General features: G+C 36.9%; 1 protein-coding gene across 8 annotated transcripts in view; it reads right to left on the bottom strand.

Moving 5' to 3' along the window:
* LOC139962235 (uncharacterized) overlaps positions 1-16,127 on the bottom strand; it is a 150,336-nt gene that overhangs the window by 83,878 nt on the left and 50,331 nt on the right. The window contains exon 1 of one of the 8 annotated variants that reach the window (XM_071962266.1): positions 1,370-1,821. The exons of the other annotated variants lie outside the window; for them this stretch is intronic. Within the exon in view, the coding sequence (XP_071818367.1) occupies positions 1,370-1,407 (38 nt within the window). The 5' untranslated portion in view covers positions 1,408-1,821. Of the gene's footprint in view, positions 1-1,369; positions 1,822-16,127 lie in introns of those variants that run through there. 8 annotated transcript variants of the gene reach the window in all.

Raw genomic sequence — 16,127 nt, 5'->3', positions numbered from 1 at the left:
GCTAGTTTAGTACTGTTCTGTGTGAAATTGAGCAGAGATCAGTGCACTGTGACTACTGCATGTATTACAGTAAGTACTCACAATTGGAACTTAACCTAGAATTTAATTGCTGGTATAGTAAAATTGAATAAAATGTTGATTATAGATTGTGGTATTTAAATCCTAGGACTAATGTAATATCTACATATGAAATTCTACAGTATGAAGTACAGTTCTGAAAAAAAAAAAAAAAAAAATTGGGAATTGATCTCTAAATTCATCTTGTCTTTATGGGAGAGGAGAGCAGAGGAGAATGGATAGAGGCCAATGAAGGAAAAAGATGCAAAAGGGTAGGGAAAGGGAGGGAGTAGAGGAGGGAGAGGAAGGGAGAGGGAGGGGGAGGGATCTGGAGAAAGTATGCTGAGAGCATTATTGATTCAGTTTTTGTGTGCAATCACATGGGTAAATGACAAAGCACAAGGAAAAGTTGGAATCGGGGTTGACAAGAAACTGCTAGCTTTATTAGATTCCCTTACAACTGAAATGTTTAACCTCTCACAGGCTTTAGCTACATAAAAATCACTCTTGTATCCTTGCATGCTTCTTCCTAATCCTCATTTCCCTTATCATTCTTTCTTGGCCTTGGTCTAAATGGCTTACAAAGACACCTGCTCCCAACACAACCCCCCTAAAGCCCCATCCCCCAGACCTTCCCTATTCATTAATGGCCTCTCCTTTACTTTCTCACTTTTATTTTTCATGATCACTCACATCCAGAGTCCTACACCTACTAATGTTGAAAAGCACCAGAGAAAGTCACATACAGTCAATTATAACTTATCATTTAATACTGCTCCACTCTAATTGCAAATTACTCAAATAATCCAAAGAAATACTTCAATATGTTCAGTACGATGGATGACTACAACATCTTTATTAGAAGAAAACTTAAATATATTTCATTTTAAAGATCTAACCTGTAGATGTGGTCATAATTAATTTACACAAACCCTTCCTTTCAAGATTATTTTGCACATTTATATAAAAAAAAATCCCCTCTTCCAGTACTTTCAGACCAATCCCTCTGCATCCCACATACATGACAACCCCCCTCCTCCCTCCCCCCCATTACAACCCTTGCCCTCTTCTTCTTCATACCCTATATATAGTTACTCAATATCCATTACATTCATAAATTATTCCCCATCACGTCACAAAATTTAATCCCTTCAATAGGATGCCTGTCACAATCACTAAAGACCAATTGGTTCTACTTCCCGTTGTGGTAGCAACAATATTAATTAACTTAAAAACCACTCAAATTTCTCTCAGAGCACACAAGATCAGTATTGTATACCAATACACTACAGGAGTGCTTGTATTAACTCACCCGGGAGAGTACGTAGCCGATCGACGTCGAAACGCCATGCCAAAGGATGCCGTGACCAGCCACGCATGTCCAGCTAGTTATACCTATAATGAAGCGCCTAGCCTCCCTTCGAAACACAGTAGCGGTTGACAAGTTTACACACTACCCTCATCCTTGTTATTCGGTTTTCTATGTATATTATTAAGTATATAGACACGGCTGCTCGTATAAATCCACTTCCACGCACCTACAGTCTGGTACTAAACAACTACTACAGTAACACTCAAGTGCTGTATCATTTATTCAGTTCTACATGTGATAAAAAATATATGGTCCTTTCACACTTGTAACACACACTATACACATGGAGATGTATATGCACTTGGATGGATTTTCTACACAGCTTCTTTGCAAGTAAGCCAGATACAATCCAATCATGATTAAACCGCCGATCGTCGTCGTTGAAGTGCAGAGGAATAGACACAATCAAGTAATTTTTTTTTTTTTTGCTATCCAGAGTTGGAAGGCTCTCTCTTCACAGCCTTTCGAGGACGGCACAATTTTTTCCGACGGGATGTATACTGCACATTATGCAGTATATTTATAGATAGACACAGTGCTATGCTGTAGCAACACCAGCCATATATGACAAGAGGTTGGTTGATGTATCACGCCAATCGGTCTAAATCAAACTAAACGCCCCCTGAGCTTACAATGGCCTTTGTTTACTCTATGCAAACTTAATTTTATCTTATCAGTATTGTGAACTGGCACAATGATACTGGGAGGGTAAAAACTTTACAGTACTCGTAACATCTGGGACGTAAAAAAAAAAAAATCACAAACAAGACGAAAACAGAGTTGTTGTTTTTCTTGGTTTTTTTGAAGGGGGGGGGGCTTCCACCACTATTCTTGCCAGACAAGGTATGCATCCTGAATATAAGAGCATGACCTAGACACTAACCACACACAATGGGAAAGGAGCATAAATCTACAGGATTGCACTATTAACTGAATGACATTGCAATGTATTTCAAGACTATTTCGAGAAAGTTAAGGTTGAAAGGTGAGAAAGTAGTGATAGAAGGAAAGAGACAAACACCCTAGGGGATAAAAAGAACCTGAAGATCATTTTCATGAGGTAGGGAATTCTACAATCTGATCAACCTATGGTGATCAGTTTATTTCAATTCGTAGTGATCATTGTGAGATTAAACATTTCCCAATGGTTCAGAATGAAACAAAGAAGGTTTCAATTTATCTGTCACCATCCACCTACCATCCCTCCACTCCTCCCCCCCCCCCAAATCTCCCTCACTTCTGAACAAAAAAGTAAATAACTTAACCCCAGGAAAATTCAACAGCTAAGCATTTAGAAAATTTAAAAATAATTGTTAGTATCAGAGACAGGTTCATGAAAAGTTTTTACTTAATACTAAATGATTTCATAACTGAACAATAATTGGTGAATAGTACACCAGCTTTGGATGGTCTGCAAAACTCCCTCTCAGGTGAATCACAGGCCTACATTTGTTTTGTTTTATCTCAGAAGGCATGTCCATGGAGGTTTTTTTAAGGGGAATGTTTAGGAGGGGGAATGTTTAGTTACACCGCAATCTGAACTTGATTTGAGTAATTCGTCGTCTGCCGGATGACCTCCATAGCTGAACAGAAATTTGATTGTCTACAAAGCTGACAACCATTTCAAATCAGCCCTGCCACTGACCCCAATAGGCCTACCACTCTATTGTTTGGGCAGGGATAGATGTTGGGTGGATATAGAGCTGATATCCCACTAACATGGTAGGATCTATGTACTACTTGATATCTTGTCAAACTAAACATGACAAACTTGTATAAAGATGTAAACAAAATTATCATAAGAAAAAACATTACAGCATGGCTGGAAAATAAGTACAAGTCAAATGTGATCAAAATGTCAGTTCTTCATTTCTATTATTTTATGAAAGAGGGAGAGGGTTTTTAAAAAGTGGGAGTTGGGGATTGAAAAGTGGGGGTTTGGAAAGTGGGGGTTTGGAAATTGGGGATATGGAAAGTGGGTGTAGAGGGTGGTACGTTTACAATGACAGCAACTCAAACATTTCTGTAGGAGCTATCCACTGACGATGACCTCTGCACTTTTGCTTCCAGTATGTCAGAAATATGAAATATAAACAACTTGTGTTACATACATTAAGTCTTTGTTGATTAATATGGAAGCCAGCTAAGGAGAGTGCAGTAAAATTTATATTTAATACTTATCATTAATGTTGACAGAAAATACCACATAGATCTCTGTTAAATAAGTAACCCAATACATAAATTCTCTCAAACTTAGAAAATGCACTATGCTACCTGTTTAACTGGTAGCACCATTTGCAGCCATGTTTGTACTTGAGAAATGCTGAACATTATCCGAAGAACACCATTTAATCTAACAAAACAACAATCTCTTCATCACATTGCAATATTGTATTACAATTAAAAACACCAAGTTTTGATTTATTTGTCTTCCTTTTAAATGAAAGACCATGTATATTAAATATTAGCAAAACTTGGATATATATATGCGCAGTGATCTAGCCAGCTTGTTAAATGTCAAACCGGGCAGGGGCCCAGGACAACTATCAACTCTGAAGCCTCAGGCATCAGAGTGAACGCTACCAGGTGTGGGATCAAGGGGCCTGCCTTAGGGGCCCATGTGGGTCCAGGGGCTGAGTCCCTAGTGGGGGTACAGGGGGAGAATATCCCAGAAGCTCCGAGACTTAAAGGCTTTCGGAAGTTTGAACTTCAAATTCACGCAATTTCTCTCAGCACTATTCCATAAATGTTCAAATATTTTGCAATAACCTATACATACGGTATAAAGAACAGACTATGATGAAAAATAAATCGTCTTACCATTTGACTAGGAGTCAAAGTTATGTAGGCTGCATAACTACAGTATCATTTTGTTACTTTGCGATGAACTTGTGACTGTTTACGAAAGGCCAAGGTGATAGACAAAATTTACCAGTGGTAATACACAGCCTACGCCTACTCATAAAGAGTTGAAAATCATTGTTGACTTTCACACTAGCGCTGTTCCAACTTCCACTTTGTTCCAATTGCAAACAGGTGGAAACACACAGATTATCATAATTTACCCGTATGTGTGAACTAAATATAGGCTATAAGCTTACAACATGTACAAATGGTCTGATAGATTGTTCACTGGTTTCACTACTGAAGGTAACCTGGAAAAGGGTGGCAACTGCCACAATACATGACCTTTACATACAGCTCTCGTGTTTACCTCCATGGTTACACATAGAAGAACATGCGATAAGTCTGTATTAACTCAAACTTCATATGGTTACGTCTCCATCCTCCTGTCCCCACCATACCCACACCCACTTACCACATAGTACAATTAGTAACAGCTACATTGATAATTATGCAACATAATTGTAAGGACACTTGGTATTACTATATCTTTGCAAAAGTCTCTGTCTCGTATTTGCTCCTGTCTGGTTTCTCAGCAAAACACTAAACATTATAAAATAAGTAACTAGGTTCATTGCACCCAAACTTGTTTGACAATTTTATGACAAATATGAAATGATAAATCATGCTCTCTTTATTTACCTCCAAGAGAAATGAATCAGTTTTCTCAACAGATGAAAATTTGTACAAGAGAGATTTAAACTTTCCAAATTGGTGGCAGCATTTATAAATGTTCCTTAACCGATGTATATACACAAATGATGGCAGCATGTCAAAATAAAATGGACTGTCAACAAAATAGAGGGCAGCATATACTTTTTCATCAACTGGAAGTTAATGTCATATACATGTTGTACAGATATTGGAAGAGAAACCTTCATTAGTAGTCTGTCAAAAGGTAAATCCAGTGAACATTCTTACATATGATTCTTAGCTGTTACAAACCTAAACTGATTCAAATGTTAAAATGCAGATCTACATAGTCTACCATTGACAACCACCCACAGTATTAATAAAATATGCAAGAAGGTCAATTCTATGGGATATGTTCAAACTTTCTTTTTGCCAACATCAAAGCTGTTTCATTCTCTGATTTATTCTATCTGAAGAAAAGAGTTGTTGCTGCCACGGGGAGGTGGTAAAAGTTTAAGGATCCTATCCCTCCCTCCCTTCCCCCCCCTCCTCCTATCCCTTACCCCTCCTCCCATACCTTGAGCCAAAAAAATATTTTGGTACAGCCAAAATCCAACTGAATGAAACTGAATTATGCCTTGAAAGATCAGAACGGTTGCAGAACCTTTTTTTAATATTGGCGAATTAGCCAAATGTTATGATCTCAAACTGATGGCAAAAATGACCATCAAGAAATTGTTTCCACTATATCTATTATTCTAACTTTGCCAGAATGATCTAAACATTCATTTTTTCCTCTTCTAACATCTTGTTAATCCAACAGAATACTCAAATGCAAGATACAAACCCCAAAACTGACTGTTTCAGGTTGTTTTTTTTAGAATGCCGAAACTTACAAAGGGCAGATTCAGACCGAAGAAAATCCTAGCTGAAATACGAACTGTTGGAATTCTGAAATACAGACCCAGAATGAAGAAGGTAAAATGACCGAAGAGGGTCATTAGGGGGGGATAGTGTAAGAATGTTGTAGTGTGTATGTGAAGGAGACAAGTATGAGAGGAATGAAGTAAATAAGAGAGAACCTATTTGTGGAATTCTTGTGGTATGATAACCCACCCCCACCCCTCCCCCTTCAGGCTGTCAGCACCTCCATAGAGGAAATTTTGAACATGTATGCTTTTGCTACTTTCGGCACAATTAGATTGGATGACATACTGATGACCTCCAGAATTGAACACTGGGTTAGAAGGAAACTAGAATGATTACGACCTAACTACTTCCCTGTTACATGTTCATGAGAATAGTCTCAACAAAAATGCATACTATGCATTTTCTATTCCATGAAAGACAAAGAGGTGGAAGGTTTGGTTTATTTGTTTATGAAAGTGCGACTGTCATTATCTCCCAGGTAATATCAAAATTTACACCGATAAAAACAATATAAGAACTCGTTCCAACTTCTCTTGGTACTGAGTTGTCGCTGACTTTCGACAGAACTCCCTCGTAATTTAAAATTACCTTAAGTAGTTTATGGGTGGTACTATAATGTCCTTGTGCTTTTAAATACCAAACAATTACTGTACATGTTACATTATCTATTTTATATTTAATTCTCTTCTTAAAAACCATTCCACCTCAAGAAAAGATTGTATCTAATGAAAAATGGGGTAACTCTCTGGTTACTGTGGATAGTGGAGGTGTAGGGGACACCTCCACTATCCTCCCCCTTCTCCCACTCCCTACATAGAAATGGGTACAACTGAATCACAACCAACTACCCTGTACACATGCGGCAGACCGCTGGTCACAGAAACTTAATTTCAACCCTGATATCAACATTCTGTCCAATTTTTCATATACGTATTATAATGAAATGTGAAAGAAAATGAGAAAATATTTCAATGTTACATTTTAAACGTGTGTAGTAGAGGTACTAAACTACTGTACATTGTATTAATGGGATACAACACCAATACATGATTCCAAAAGCTGCAAAGTCACTCAAATGTGAAAAAAATTATTCCTTCCTCTCAATTCTGCTAAATACTTTTCTTGGAATTTATTTTGTTTTTTGCACGTATTTTACAGCACGACTGCTCTTAACCAGACGTATTACCTTAAGCTACATCGATCCTTTCCTGAAATTAAAAAAAAAGACCAGAATAGACTTATAATATACACAAATGATTCATGGCCTACTCAAAATAAAGAATTGACGTCACAGAGGGAAACGCATGATCAGGTAATGCCTATAAGTTCTAACGTAAACCCACCACACAAAATAGCACGACTCCCTTCAGAGTAATTTGCACGAGAGTAGAAACGTCATCAACAGATATGAAATATGTTCCTTATTTGCTATATTTTCAAGGCCAGTTTTTCCCCGCTGTATGCCGTATCGTAGAAACGAGCTCGACTTGCCAGTTTTCCGACATTGACATTCGTGCATAATGAATCAGTCACTGCACCGTGTGAGCCACTAAGACACAAGCGCTCGCTTGCTTAATGTCAATCTTTCCTTTGACTAATGTAATCTGCTTAGGGTCTGTGCCATTAAGTAAAACAACATCACTGATGCTTAAAGCAGCATACTTTCATGGATTGGCTATTGTTTGCCTTTTTTGTCTCTTTCTTGTTGAGGGGAGGGGTGGTGGGATGAGGGATTGAGGAGGGGTGGTGGGGTGAGGGATTTTTTAAAACAAAACTCATGAAAGGATAAAGGAAAAATGATTGAATTGGATTAAGCAGGGAATCTTTACTACCAAGAATTGTATTTTCACAGTTTAGCTTACATCGATGAAACATTTCAGCCTGTAATTATGTGCAGATATATTAATTAACAGGTCACCTTAAGAATGCAATGGGTGTTGTTTAGAAGTAGCAATTTAACAATACCTTTAAGTTTAACGTATCAATGATTCTAAAAGGATCTATTTAAAGAGCATTTAATCCAACACAATTTGATAATTACTCTAGATATCAATCAAAAAAAATTGCCTTAATGTACCTAAACACAGTATCAGAGTTTATTTTTAGGACTGCTGGTCAAAACAAGTCTGAGAGGCCCAGCTGATTTGGTTATTCATGAGACATACTGTCTGCCCTCTGTCATTGCACTTTACCTTTTAACTTTTATCATTTACCTATATGTTATCTACCTAATAGGTTTATCTAAACGTATGTTGTACATATAGTTTACCATATATACAGTCTACATATAGTCTTGGTACAGTAAGTTCTATAAACATTTAGCTATATTATCTACCTAATAGGTTTACCTAAACTTATGTTGTACATATAGTTTACCATATATACAGTCTACATATAATTCTTGTTACATTAAGTTCTACAACCATTTTATGTAGCATCTGCCTAACACTTCAGGTTGACCTACCTATCACATACACATAGACAACCCATAGTTTAGAATAAAGTCTACCGATAGTCTATTGCATGCATAGACTATATATGGTCTTGGTACAGTGCTACTATGTCTAATTTGTCAATGAGCAGCAGATGCTGAGAGAAAGCTTACAGCTGCAGACATCAAAACTCATCGGTTTGGGTGTTTACTTCACTACTCTCTTACCTACATCTCCTTACAATCGCACTTAACCATCTACTTACGGTTAAAACTAAACTAGCCAGTTTGAACACTCAACCCTTCACAATCACCCCCTACTTTTTAATAAATACCACCCATCTTGTCTAAGATACGAACACTGCCAATTCTCGCGACAAATTAACAATACAGAAAACAACAAAATCTTTTTTCATGTTTATAGACAACACAAAAAAAGGTGAATATTATTAAATAAGTTTAGGATAGGAATACCATATACATATGGTTCCCATCCTATCATACAGTGATATACTGTATACAGTGATATACCATATATATACATATATACTGCTTTAATATGAAAACTGAGTCATGACTCACAGTAAAGGGATATTTATAAACAAATTTATACAGAAGACAGTGACTCTTCCAGCTTCCAATCTAGCTACCTCGGAGAGTATGATTAAATTTCAGCTCACTCTACTACGCCAATTGATGGCTTTCCAGAGCCTTTCGTTTTTCCAGGGTATTCAAAGACCAGGGTGCATTTGGGAAAGGCTTGATAATTTGATCCTGCCAAAGAAACACACTGGCAAAGCGAGACTAGAGTGATATATCCTAACTAATGATGTTCTGGGTATTTCATTGGGAGGATATTTTAGGAGCTAGTTGTTAAAAATATACCTGGCAAATTTTTAGATTTTGGAAGATGCATCAATTGGGTAAAAAAAAGGTGCTGCATTTCAAATGCAATGAAATTTTCACGATGGCCTTGGGTGAATATTATAAATAATTTACTCTTTTTTAAAGGCAAAAAAATTTCAATGCACAATTTTTCAGCTTGCAATGAACTAGTTGTCTGCAAACCATTTTCTCAGAGGACTTAGTTCTTTCTTTAAATCCATTTCATCAAGTCACTAGACCCAAATATTTGAAAAAAGAAAGAAAGAAAAAGCAGACAAAATTAATAAGAGAAGAATTGCAAAACAGTACATGAATCCCACTTCTGACACCATGTTTATGACAAGTCTGTTTCAGCAGTTTTGCATCATTTGAATGGAAGAATGTGGGGTTATTGGTTTAATAATACCTCTCATACAGTCTCAAACCATCCAGGGATAGGGAGAAGGCTTAAAATGTCAATTGAAAAACCATAGCAGTTGTACCGTACACAAAATAAATCATGAGTACACCAACCTGACCTCTTTTACATTTTGCTGGCTCACAAAAGTAAAAGGGTTATAGCAGTGTGAAGCTTGACCATGAACATGAACTCACCGATTTCACGCAAAAAAGACTTTTGGAATCGTTTACACTGAGAGATCAATTAAACAATAGATGAAGAGATAAGTATTGAAAGTACAAAGACGAAAGTAAAATCCCAAATTGACCTTTCTCAATGCACTCATTCTTCTTTCACACAAATTTTGAGAGGGAATTTAAGTCTGAGCAATACTGATGTGAGCCTTCAGATAATGATCCCTAACAGCTACTTTATTATTGGTTCAAATCAAGAACCAGAAACTGCTGATCACAATTCATTAAAGTTACCACCCTCACAACAGCATAATAAAATTGCCCCCAATTTCCCAGCATTAACGATAAAACGTAAATAAACTTGAAATGAAAGAGCCTTCTCCATTGATCAAGCGAGAGGATCCGAATAAAAACTCTTGACTGCATCTTGCTCTACATCTTTGCTCTCTGACGTCATCCAGCGTAGGAGACGGTGATATTCGGAGATGGGAAAGTGAAGAATAAGACGCAGGAGCAATACCCTCCTCTCCGATTTGCTACATTGTCAATCCACAGTCTTAATTACGTTTTCAAGAAGCAGTAAGTTCTCCGGCTCCCTCAGGCTTCGGTGAATGATACGAGATGGATACAAACTGAATTACATCCGCAATTTTAATGGCGGTCACCCAACAGTAGTATTGCTGACTATAATTTTCCACGCATCCTGAGCACTGTTCTAAGGTAACTTTCCTAGTGCATGTCGTCCGTTTCACATCAAAGGGTGTTGTGGTATAGTTATACATACTATGCAGCGACTAAGATTTCCACATAACTACAGTACACTTACAGTAGGTATTTGAATACTTAAAATGAACAAAAGAGGAATCCATTTTACAAAACTTGCATAGCTTTATAGAACTGAGCCAGCTGGTTACAAAAATGGCCAAATTTACCAAAGGTATGTCTTTGATACATAAGTACTATATTATATTGCACTGCTGAATAGCATGGTAGATCTTGAGGAAAAGCTCTAATAGTACAGTATGTTGACAGCACTGTTAACTGTACAGCAAGGATGGCAAACAACTTGTTTACTAACATGCCTCTATTTGTTAATATCCTTGTACATCCATGAAAAGAATAACATGTTGCCTGAACCCTTCCTGCCTTTTATCTCCCCCCCCCCCCAAATAAAATAAAGCCTGAGTCTGAACTAAAGTATTTTTCTATTGTCAATAATTGGTCCATATATAAAGGACAACTTTTAATGAATGCCATCAGTCAGTTATTCACCCAAAACAAAGTAGCTGTGATGTAAAAAATTAACCATCATAATGATGACATATAGGTTAACTAGCTGATACTACAAGAGCAGTTTGTTTTGTGACCAGCGCAGACAGGCGGCATTGACACCTTCCTTTGAAATTACCTGACCTGCCCCGAAGCCAAAAGCAACCACAGTTCTCCAGCTCTGAATTTGTACAAATGGTTCGCTGCTAACAAAGCAGAATATCAAGAGCTAACCTTTAGAAATTTAATCCTTTTATCTTTCTCAACTCTTTTTCTTTCTAGTTATTACGGAGAAAAATTTCCAGCATGAGGAGGAGGCTTAAGGGTATAAATTAGTCACTGATGTTCTTCTACCAGAGGCAAATCAAAAACCGTACCAAAAAGAAATCCCCCTTCCTTTCCTGACTTTGAATCACTTTTGTCCTATTCTCTTTTTATCGTGTTGTGTCTCGACGACGACGACGACGACGGAACGAATATAAGTGAGTGATTTAAAAATCGGACTATGGATTCAGCTGGCAGGCATTTGAACATGAAACCAATTACTGATTTGTCATATCACCACAAGGGATGTTTAATAATAAAGCAGCCAATATGCTCTACAGGTTGGAGCGGAATTCAAAGTACATTCGGTGTCTTCGAATTAGTACTACAGTATATTTCAGTTTTAAGCAGGATGTTCGCTTGAATGCCAAAGTGAAAGTTCAATTTTACGGCTGAAAATATCCCATTTCCCCCTAATTTTCAGTACTGTTAAAATGCATTGCATCAGAATCACAATTTTGTCAAGTTTCCATTTTAGCTAATTACAGAAACCAGCAATAAGCTATTTGATTTTTTTTTCCCACTCCAGAGCTAAAACATTGATTGTGATTCAATGTAAATGTTTCACTATATAATTGTGACATGGAACATTATTAAATGTATTGTGTATATATCTGTTGCAGTCAAATTTCATAAACTCTCGATTCTAATGCACATTGTTACTATATAGTCAATTGATATATATTTTATATCACAATCAACTTTCCAAAACGAGTATGTGAGGAACATGAGAGAGGAGAGATTGATCTTCTAATCCTTGAAACACAGAAAAGACTGAAGGTTTCATACATGTTGTCATATTTACTGAAATTTATGCTGAATGCAACTTTCATCCAGTCCGCAAATTCTACTTAAACAAAATTTGTCTCAAACATTTTGGAGTGTAATAATACAATTGCATCTAACACAGGTTTATATAAAGTCCGAAACAATGTGCAGTTCGCAGAACTGCTAACCCCGCAACAACAACAAGGAGAAACCTTTGTACGCTTTCATAAAACAGCCCCAAGATCCCTTCAATTTACAATTATCAGACTGGAAAGGACGTCAAGCATATCTAGAATCAGAAGGAAGAAAAAAACTCCTGAAACTTCCGCTACTGTAAGGACGAAATCCGAAGGAAATATACCGATCGAAAAAAACCCAATTTAGGCATGGTCGAATGAGGAGGAAGGGCAATGACCGAGGAGCTGGTCATAAAGGGCGCACAGTGTTAAAGGGTTACCGAGGACATTATAGACACGATAGAACGAGATGCTAAGGTTGTGAGGAGACAGGTAAGCGAGGAGCAAAGTAAATTGTATCATTTGTATGGTACCAAAACAGTTAAAGAGCTAGCACAAAAGAATACATTTGAAACACCAAAACCTACTGGTTTGGGTAGTTACGAATGACAATGCTTACCTTTCTCCAAATACACATATATATACAATCCAATCCACTGTAGCCTTAAAACTAGTACTGCATTCTCACACCGGATCCCCAATAACCCTCTCTAGGGTCACATCCCCTTCCCTGATCCAACATCAAACTTTCTCATGTTTCCTGTCAGACTAATTGAGCACAACTCAACCTGCAACTGAATATTAATTAGTTTTAACAAATCATGTTTTTTCATTAATTATGCATATTTTGCATTCAATTTTATATTTAAATATGTTTGTACATTTAGCAACATGTTCTCTTACTCTCGATTACAATGACATAGCAAAAAAAAAGGTGTGATTTTTTTTTTTAAACAAAGTATAGACGTGATAGATATTAAGTTACGGTAATTTCGACTGATGTATTATTAATTTGTGCAGGGTCGGCAATAAATCAATCACCTGAGTTTATTTTACTTTTAATACAAATAAGACATTTCAGAGAAATTTAAGTTACTGATTATATAGGTAAATTAAGGTTTATTATAATGTCAGATTGTACAAACACAAACGAAAAACTGGCATAACACTGGAAAAAATTTGAATTTATTTCCTGCTTTAATGTTAAGGAAACTGAGCACTCAACTTATTGGTGAACTTTCCAATATGACTTACTGAGTTACAGCATGTTGAAATGAATGCTACATTAGGACTGCTGTACTTTACATTATAAAATGTTTCTAGAACATGCACAGTGGCATGAGAGTGTATCAGGGCAAATCTTTAAGGATTTTCACCTCATATATTGGTTGTCTGAACAGTAAACTTGGCTGCTCCCTCCTCCCACCACCCCATAAAAACCTATAAACCGTAGCAAAATATTAAACAATGACCAACATGTACACTGGAAGAGATGTAGGTTCGGTGAATAGAACACCAGCTTTGGGGGGGGGGGGGATACCAATTTCATCATTTTACTGTACTCTACTGTATTTGGGGATATTTTAAGTCACAATGCAATCTAAAACTCAGCAGCTCCCTGGTTAAGGTGACCTGACGTTTCGATCCTAGCAGCTATATTTTCTTTCCATCCTTGAAGAAGATCCTGTTAGGATAGAAACCTCAGATCATCTTAACCAGTACTACAATACAGTATACATCAGCTAGTAACTCATAACAAAGTGAAACATGCTGTTTTAACAGCTGGTGTATACACAGTACCTACCATATACTGGTTGATAGAATAAATCCAGCCAACACTAAATCTGTATTTCAGTGCCACTATTTAGTTTTGTTACAGTCGGTAAAGTTTCCGTGTGAAAAGTACAAGGCCTTCCAAAAAAAATACAGGTCGATGTTAATTTCCAAGGTATATAATTTTGAGTATCCAATAGCTCATAGATTGTGGTACTGCAGTGTGTTATTAGTGACAAAATACTACACGGACCGGAATCAGTTCCTTCAGAAATAATACAGAACTGCAAATCAGAGGCAACCATGCTTGAAATGGGCACAAGGCTGGCATTCAATGACTCAGTTTACTGTAAAAAGGGGGTGTCATCGTTGAAACCACAAACAATCACATCTTATTGTGTGTGTAAACTTTGCTTAGAAACTGAAGACAACAAATAAACAAATAGGAAAAAAATCACATGTCACTATTAATAGGCACAAATTTATGATTTTGAACCAAATATATCATTCATATGCCCAAATTAGGACGTTACGCTAATTGATTGTGCACGTAAATTTGTGGTAGGAGATTAAGAGCAGACAATTACACCGAAAAAGTTCCATCACTTTCAACATGCTTGGTGGAATCATGGAAGCATGTATCATGTCTCGATTATATGGAATATAACCACAAATCTGAAGCATCCAACCATCAGGAAGGAAACTTCCTTTTACTTACAGTAATTTGCCATTTAATGTACATCAACATTATAGTTTTCTGTGGAGTATTTCATTTGGTTGAATCACATCAAGACAATTAAGACTGATGTTCTCTAATTTTTACTTTAAAATGGATAACATTAATAATAGTACTACAAAGATCATCCATCATACTGTGGATTCATACACTGACAATGGAATACAAAGGCTGTGTTAATGTTTTATGTAAGTTTTGCAGGGACATCCCTAGGATAATCTGGACTTAATTCTTCTATAAAACGAGACTGATGTGCAGTGGGAGGATGACTGACACAGTTTGACAACACACACAATGTCCCCGTGACAACCTCAGGAATATAGCTATCAATCTCAGGCAAGAAATTTATTGATCTCAGAAAATCAGAAAAATCCGCATTTGTGTGCATTTTCCTGCAAATACGCAAGTGTGCGTGGAGTACTTGAGGTATTAAGGAAGAACTTTTCGGTTGTTCATGGTTATATTTTTTGGGCGGACAACACACCAGGGAGTTTAGTCATGTAGGTACCTACAAAGTGAGGGTGCTTTTGAGCACTGTGACAGACTCAGTATAAGTTACGTACCCAAATATACAGAGAATATATGAAACTTTAAGTTTCAACGTCCAGTCATGTAGGTATCGTTCACAGTAATGCCAATATTGTAGCCCGCAGGGCGCAGGCGCCCTACAATAAGAAGCTCTGTAAATGCAGAGGTGTCATAAAGGCTCACACACTGACGGACGCCGGTTCCACTATATATGATTTCATGTTAATGTCTCTTTCTGATGCATAGGTGAGTTACATACAAAATATGAAGTAACTATGGCAACACTGCAATTGCCCCTCAAGAAACATGCATAATTTAGCAGTTCTTGCAAGTAAACCTCCTCCAGAGATGTTGGGATCATACAACAACAGTGTAATAACAATAATTCCTGCACATGAGCCAAACGTGAAGATGCTATGAAATGACTGAACACTTCCACCCTAACTGCAATGAAATTCGGCAGTATGAGCATGACAGCCCGTGGCAAAATAAAGAAACAGCATTATTTACCAATTTTTTTTCAAAAAGATGTACAAAGCAACCTCACTGAGACTAATTGCAATGATACTGACAATCTGTGAGTATAATACCAATTACATGACAATTTATAAATAGCCTGCACAACTATACCAGCACAATTGTATCAAATAACTTGTTTCTTTATCATTTAAAATGTGGTGAAAGTGATCATTGGTAGCATTATGAGGGTGTCAAGCAATAATTTAAAACTAGAAACAATGTCAAGCCGGCACGCACTCTCTTTAATTTATGAGGTACAAGACACAACGCAGACAGCTAGAGGAGTAGACTAACATTAGTCAAATTTTGGTAATGCCACACAAAGTAGAGTAACCACTTAGAAAACCACTGAGAAAACCACTGAGAAATATGGTGCAATTTCTCAGGCTTTAAACACAATATTGTAAT

Source organism: Apostichopus japonicus, chromosome 20, assembly GCF_037975245.1.
Source record: "Apostichopus japonicus isolate 1M-3 chromosome 20, ASM3797524v1, whole genome shotgun sequence".
Classification (NCBI taxonomy): domain Eukaryota; kingdom Metazoa; phylum Echinodermata; class Holothuroidea; order Aspidochirotida; family Stichopodidae; genus Apostichopus; species Apostichopus japonicus.
The sequence above is the reverse complement of the archived record's forward strand: the minus strand, read 5'-3'. Positions and strand labels throughout refer to the sequence as shown.